Source organism: Physeter macrocephalus, chromosome 8 (genome assembly GCF_002837175.3).
Source record: "Physeter macrocephalus isolate SW-GA chromosome 8, ASM283717v5, whole genome shotgun sequence".
In the NCBI taxonomy this organism is placed as follows: Eukaryota; Metazoa; Chordata; class Mammalia; order Artiodactyla; family Physeteridae; genus Physeter; species Physeter macrocephalus.
Genome location: NC_041221.1, coordinates 23,201,892 through 23,209,401, shown reverse-complemented (window position 1 = coordinate 23,209,401; position 7,510 = coordinate 23,201,892). Strand labels below are relative to the sequence as shown.

Genomic DNA, 7,510 nt, shown 5'->3' with positions numbered 1-7,510 from the left:
GGCTTTCTATCCTGTTCCATTGATCTATATTTCTGATTTTGTGCCAGTACCATACTGTCTTGATTACTGTAGCTTTGTAGTATAGTCTGAAGTCAGGGAGTCTGTTTCCTCCAGGTCTGTATTTCTTTCTCAAGATTGCTTTGACTATTCGGGGTCTTTTGTGTTTCCATACAAATTGTGAAGTTTTTTGTTCTAGTTCTCTGAAAAATTCCATTGGTAGTTTGATAGGGATTATATTGAATCTGTAGATTGCTTTGGGTAATATAGTCATTTTCATAATGTTGATTCTTTCAATCCAAAAACATGGTATGACTTTCCCTCTGTTTGTATCATCTTTAATTTCTTTCATCAGTGTCTTATAGGCCTTGTTTTTGTATCCATTCAGCCAGTCTATGTCTTTTGGTTGGAGCATTTAACCATTTACATTTAAGGTAGTTATCGATATGTATGTTCCTATTACCATTTTCTTAATTGTTTTGGGTTTGTTTTTGTAGGTCTTTTCCTTCTCTTGTGTTTCCTGCCTAGATAAGTTCCTTTAGCATTTGTTGTAAAGCTGGTTTGGTGGTGCTGTATTCTCTTAGCTTTTGCTTGTCTGTAAAGATTTTAATTTCTCTGTCGAATCTGAATGAGATCCTTGCTGGGTAGAGTAATCTTGGTTGTAGGTTTTTCCCTTTCATTACTTTAAATATGTCCTGCCATTCCCTTCTGGCTTGCAGAGTTTCTGCTTACTATCAGCTGTTAACCTTATGGGGATTCCCTTGTATGTTACTTGTTACTTTTCCCTTGCTGCTTTTTAATATTTTTTCTTTGTATTTAATTTTGATACTTTGATTAGTATGTGTCTTGCCATGTTTCTCCTTGGATTTAGCCTGTATGGGACTCTCTGAGCTTCCTCGACTTGATTGACTATTTCCTTTCTCACATTAGGGAAGTTTTCAGCTATAATCTCTTCAAATATTTTCTCAGTCCCTTTCTTTTTCTCTTCGTCTTCTGGGACCCCTATAATTCGAATGTTGATGCGTTTAATGTTGTCCCAGAGGTCTCTGAGACTGTCGTCAATTCTTTTCATTCTTTTTTCTTTATTCTGCTCTGTGGTAGTTATTTACACTAGTTTATCTTCCAGGTCACTTATCTGTTCTGCCTCAGTTATTCTATTGATTCCTTCTAGAGAATTTTTAATTTCATTTATTGTGCTGTTCATTATTGTCTGTTTGCTTTTTCCTTCTTTCAGGTCCTTGTTAAATGTTTCTTCTATTTTCTCCATTTTATTTCCAAGATTTTGGATCTTCTTTACTATCATTACTCTGAATTCTTTTTCAGGTAGACTGCCTATTTCCTCTTCATTTGTTTGGTCTGGTGGGTTTTTACCTTGCTCCTTCATCTGCTGTGTATTTCTCTGTCTTCTCATTTTACTTAACTTACTGTGTTTAGGGTCTCCTTTTCGCAGGCTGCAGGTTCATAGTTCCCGTTGCTTTTGGGGTCTGCCCCCAGCGGGTGAGGTTGGTTCAGTGGCTTGTGTAGGCTTCCTGATCAAGAGGACTGGTGCCTGTGTTCTGGTGGATGAGGCTGGATCTTGTCTTTCTGGTGGGCAGGACCACATCTGGTGGTGTGTTTTGGGGTGTCTGTGAACTTATTATGACTTTAGGTAGCTCTTCTGCTAATGGGTGGTGCTGTGTTCCTGTCTTGGTAGTTGTTTGGCATAGGGTGTCCAGCACTATAGCTTGCTGGTCGTTGAGTGGAGCTGGGTCTTAGCGTTGAGATGAAGATCTCTGGGAGAGCTTTGACCAATTGATGTTACGTGGGGCCGGGAGGTCTCTGGTGGTCTAGTGTCCTGGACTTGGCTCTCCCACCTCCGAGCCTCAGGCCTGACACCCGGCCGGAGCACCCAGACCCTGTCAGCCACATGGCAGACATCTCAAAAGCCACAAAGGGAACAAGCAAGCATTTTCTGACGTGCCTTTTATGCTTTGCTGTTCCTGTGACAAGGTGGCTTCTCATATTGGGAATTAGGTTAAAAATGGGACATGGAAATGGCAACAAATAAAATGCTGGAAACTATCAAGTGATCGGTCACCATCCAGATCTGCCTCCACTGTGCCAGTCCCACCAAAGAGAAGAGCTCCGTGCTGAGGACCTGCACGTGCTGAGCAGTGAAATGAGGACGGGGATTGGTCAATCAGATATACGGGTCCATTACAGGAATCCCCAGGATGGCATCCTGAGAACAATTGTTACATTATTGTAAAGACTATCTTCTAATAACTTTGAAGCATAATGAAGTTTCTTCAATTCTGTGTAATGTTGATGCTGGTGCAGTTGGTGGGGTGGGGGGTGATGCTTTGTGTTAAATTTCCTGAGTGGGTGATTAATAACCCAGTGTTTCACCCAGAAATTTAGAGTGAATGACCAGTCTCCTTGTTCTAAGGAAGAAAAGGTGGAAAAGGGGTGAGCCTGACAGATCTAGGTTCATGAGTCACTTACCAGCCAGGTAGACTTCTCCCAGGTATTCATACTAACTGTGCCTCCATTTTTTTCCTTGGTGAATTAGAGATAATGAGAATAAAGTGAGGTAAATTATACACAATGCCTTGAACACTGCCTGGCAAAATAAAAGTGGTTTTTATTTGAGGCATTTTGCATCCTGGTTCAGAGTACAAGTTACTTACTTCTTTGAACCTCAGTTTCTCCATCTTTAAAATGGGTTAACACTATGTACTCCTGTATCATTGTTGTGAGGTTTAAATGGACTAAGTAAGGTTCATGAAGCCCAGCATCCAGCAAATAGTGGCTGTTGTTCTTACTGTGTCTACACAAGAGGTCAGGAATGTGGCTGGAAAGACATCACAGGCTCTTGTTACTGCATCTAACCTCCCCTACCACCCACATGAATGCAGGGAGTTCTCATGAGCTAAGTTACCTTCATTTTTTTTCTTGTTTTTTTGTTCTCTTTTGTTCTTCCATTGCAGTGTAGTTGATTTACAATACTGTGTTAGTTTCTGGTGTACAGCAAAGTGATTCAGTTATACATACATATTCTTTTCTGACTCTTTTTCATTATAGGTTATTACAAGATACTGAATCTAGTTCCCTGTGCTATACAGTAAATCCTTGCTTTTTATTTTATATATAATGGTGTGTATCTATTAATCCCATACTCCTCATTTATCCCTCCCCCACCTTTCCCCTTTGGTAACTATAAGTTTGTTTTCTATGTCTTTGAGTCTATTTCTGTTTTGTAAATAAGTTCATTTGTATTACTTTTTAGATTCCAGATATAAGTGATATCATATGATACTTGTCTTTGTCTGACTTACTTCACTCAGTATGATAATCTCTAGGTCCATCCATGTAGCTGCAAATGGCAATATTTCATTAAGTTACCTAAATTTTAATATTCCTGTTAAGTTGGTGGTTCCCCTTAATATTCTTAGGGAGTATTTGATGCCCTCTCTCTACTATGATGGTTTCCTTTGAAATTCAGTTTCCTTCCCATGTGGGAGTACGGAATATCTTCAGCCCTTACAACTGCCACTGGTTGGAAGGTCTTGTGTGCTGGGAGCTGCAGTGTTCACACTTGCCCTCCCCACCCCCGCCATGAGGCACCCACATGCACAGAGACGGAGCCAATTCACTTTTACTCATGGACCCTACTTACAGCAGGATCCAGAGTCCATCGGCACCTTATACTGATCAGATGACAGAGCCAAGAAGTGAAGCAAGAAGTGAAGGAATTAATTATACGCCCCACACACCCTCTCAGAACCAAGCTCTCAGAGTGTGAGGAGGAACATGAGCTCCCCTGAGCAAGACTTTTCAAGAAGAAACCTCCAGGACCCAAGAATGCAGCCCCTCTCAACGTGATCCCAACCCATCAGCTTATCTGTGGTGACTACTACTTCAAGCATCAGAAGATAATTTAGCTGGCCTTCTGTTCTCACTGAAGATCCAGTAGGCACTTCATCAGAAATCTTGCTGCTCTGAAGGCAAAGTACTGCTGCCTAGTCTCTAATGAATCTTTCTAGAACTTTCTTCTGACTCCTTGCCCAGACAAGTCCTGGGCATTTGGGTGTGCCTACAACCTCACATCTTTATTTTGGTCCTCTTAAAAGTTACCCTCTTTCTGGGACAGTTCAGCTCTTTAAAAGTGTGGGTAACTTTCATGACTTGATGAGGAAGAGCGTCTGTGTCAGGAATGCCCATGGTAGTCACCTTCCAACAAGTGTAGAAAATGAAGAGAAATTAAGAATCTCATGCATTTATTTAAATATGTTCTTTCAAAATCTCTTACCAATATACCATGACAATCCAAAAGCTGCTTAAACACCTATTCAGTTATAAGTGGTAATATTCAAAGTGTTTATGAATTTGAAATCACTAGAGTTTTAGGTTTCCGGGAGATTTTCATTTAGGTCTTCTAACACTTGGAAACTTCCTGACTAAAGTTCAAAAGTAGACTTTCTGAGTAAAGCTCAAAAGTAATCTGGTCTGAAAACCTACCAGCCTCATTCTAGTTACCAGGCAAGTCCTCAGCAAATGATGTGAAGAAGCAAGTGAGAAGTGAGAAAACACATTTTAAAATAATGGAGGCTTAGGAGAGAGCTCGAATTCCACATACAGTGGGCTCTTGAACAATACTGAACTGTGTGGGTCTACTTATATGCAGGTGTTTTCAATACAGTAAGTCCCCTACATACAAACAAGTTCTGTTCTGAGAGTGCTTCGTAAGTCCAACAAAGTTAGCCTAGGTACCCAACTAACACAATCGGCTATATAGTACTGTACTATAATAGGTTTATGATACTTTTCACACAAATAATACATAAAAAACAAACATACACAAAAAGTAAAGAAAACACTTGAATCTTACAGTATAGTAACTTGAAAAGTACAGTAGTACAGTACAACAGCTGGCATCCAGGGGCTGGCATCGAGTGAACAGGCAAGAAATACAGATGTTGTACCACTGTACTCTATACAGTACTGTACAGTAAAGTACACAAAAGCGCAACCACTTGTAGAGGATGCACACATGTGACAATGTGCGCCAGACACATGAACTAACTTATGTGATTGGACATGGGAATGCATGTTTGCATCTTTGGAAGTTCGCAACTTGAAGGTTCGTATGTAGGGACTTACTGTATTAAATACTACAGTACTACACGATCGGACATTGGCTGAATCCAGGATGCAGCACTGCGGGTACAGGGGAACCTCAGATATGGAGGAACCACCGATCTGGAGGGAAGACTCTAAGTTATACTCTGGTTTTCGACTTCGAGGAGGGTCGGCGCCCCTAACGCTCGCGTTGTTCAAGGGTCAACTGTAATTGTCTCCTAACTATATTCTCTTTCTGAAATACTACTTACTGAATATTCCTAAATCTTCTATTTCATTTTTTACAGGCATTTAACAAGAACAACTTGATCTTAGAGGAAAGAAACAAATACTTCAACCCGCATCTCACTGGGAAGACCTATTCTAATGCCTACTTCACAGATCTCAATAACTATGATGAGTACTAAGAGTTCTTCTATTTTTGGCTTCCTATAACTGCCCCAGTTCCTCAAGGCCTGTGCTCCATGACTGCCCATGTCTCCAAGACTTCAGAGATGGAGTTTGGATACATCTCAAGTGCATTTCAAGCCACGAGTGTCCCATTGCTGCCAAAAAGACACGTTCTTAAAAGCAACAAAAATCTAATCGTGACATCGTGAAAATCTGGTCTACAATTCTTGATCATTGTTTAATGAGCCATGGTGTGCAGGGTTTTTTTTATTGTGTTCAGTCCATTTTTCTAACAAGTCAGTTGTTTCCTTGAGCTTTTTCATAACTGTACCACCCACAATGGAAGGGGTCTTTAGAAATATGAACATCTTCTTGACCTTGAGCGTAAATCTTCATGATGTTTTAATTCAAGAAAATAGGCACTTTACATGAGAGCCTCCCCACCTCACACGGTTTATAGTATTGATAAAATGAAGAATCTGAATGTGGCCATACAGTGACTCAGCATGGATCTCCATCTTCTCAATCTGGATGATACCGTGTGTGTTTGGACTTGCAATGCTTCTTGCCTGAGGACACCCAGGGATTCAGCCTGGCTTATAACTGCAAAGGTGATGGTATGAGGTGTGAGATGCTCTACCCTTGGTCTTGCTGCCGTTACTGTATTGTCCCTGGGGGAGGTGAGTGTAAAGAGCAGAGGTACAGACACGATGAAGGGGAAACGTGTTCTACATGCTGTTGTGAAGCTCGCCTTATTCTGACTTGTGGATTTCATGGCATTTCAGGGAGCTCCTTGTCGCGCGTCGGCCTGGTAGCCCACCTGTCTGGTCCACAGTAACATCCTAAAGAACCACTCTGTAAAATAACCACTTGTTTAGCGTTTGGATAACAGACTCTACACCTCGCCTCTCTCTGCAAAGAAAAATCTTGAACATTCATGATACTAATGAAGAAAGTATTGAAAGGACTGAAATATAATTGAAAACAACTTTTTTTATTTTCCATGTTACAGAAAGTATTGAAAAACCTGACATTTAATGAAAAGCAACTTTTTTATTTTCCATCTCCCTGATAGAACTAATGTATGGCCACTAGCCCCTACCAAGAGCATTAATGATGTGTAAAGCTGGCTTTCTGCAGCTTGTTGCTGTACATAGTGACGTGCTCCCCAAGTAAGCTGTCATTTGCTGCCTCTAGTTCAGGTGAGGAGGAGATGTTTAGCTCTGGTGCCTCTTGTTTTTTATCTCAGTGCTGCTGTGCCATCCATCCACTCCCACTTCTCCCTGCATGGAGGCAACAGCATTTCAAGAAGTACCTTGAGAAGTCAGGGTGTTTGCAAGTAAGGTTTTTAATGATCCCATGGTTCTGAGCTTCGATCATTCATAAGCATTTCAGGGTGTTATGATACTATTCAGAGGGGTCCCCAGGAGAACAAAAAAAAAAAACAGGATAGATTACTCACAAAAAACTGATGCATAACTTATGGCAGTTGGCTGAATAATTATTAAAAGTAAAAACAAGATTGAAATTATTCATTTTAATGCCTCTGGGTGTTGTGATAAAGGCCTGGGTGGACATAAAAACATGTTCTTCTTGATAAATGAACCTTCAGATCTGGGAAAACTTACAGTGTGGGCATTGAGGGACACAGACTCTTAGCCTGCATAGGTTGGTTAGGTTTTCACCCTATCCAATTTAAAGATTTGAAAACTCCGATGTTTAGTAGTGAATGTTGGTGAGTTCAAAATATTCTTATATGCCCAAATTTTCAGAAACGGCTCTACTAAAATTAAAGTCTAAATTGCAGTTGGGCTCTGGGAGGTCTGATAGATTTCAAATGAATGATTTTCCGGGTCTTTCCAGTGGGAAGTTCATGCTACATCTCCCGACTTGATGGGAAATGCTTCCCAAATGACATCAAAGTTGGTCTTTTTTTTTTTTTTTTTTTTTTTTGCGGTACGCGGGCCTCTCACTGCTGCGGCCTCTCCCGTTGCGGAGCACA

General features: G+C 40.7%; 1 protein-coding gene across 1 annotated transcript in view; it reads left to right on the top strand.

The window, feature by feature from the left end:
* Positions 1-7,452, top strand: part of SEMA5A (semaphorin 5A) — a 429,431-nt gene extending 421,979 nt beyond the window's left edge. Inside the window, exon 24 of the mRNA XM_024120827.2 lies at positions 5,406-7,452. Coding sequence (XP_023976595.1) covers positions 5,406-5,525 — 120 coding nt within the window. The 3' untranslated portion in view covers positions 5,526-7,452. The remainder of the gene's footprint in view (positions 1-5,405) is intronic.
* The last annotated feature ends 58 nt before the right edge of the window (positions 7,453-7,510 follow it).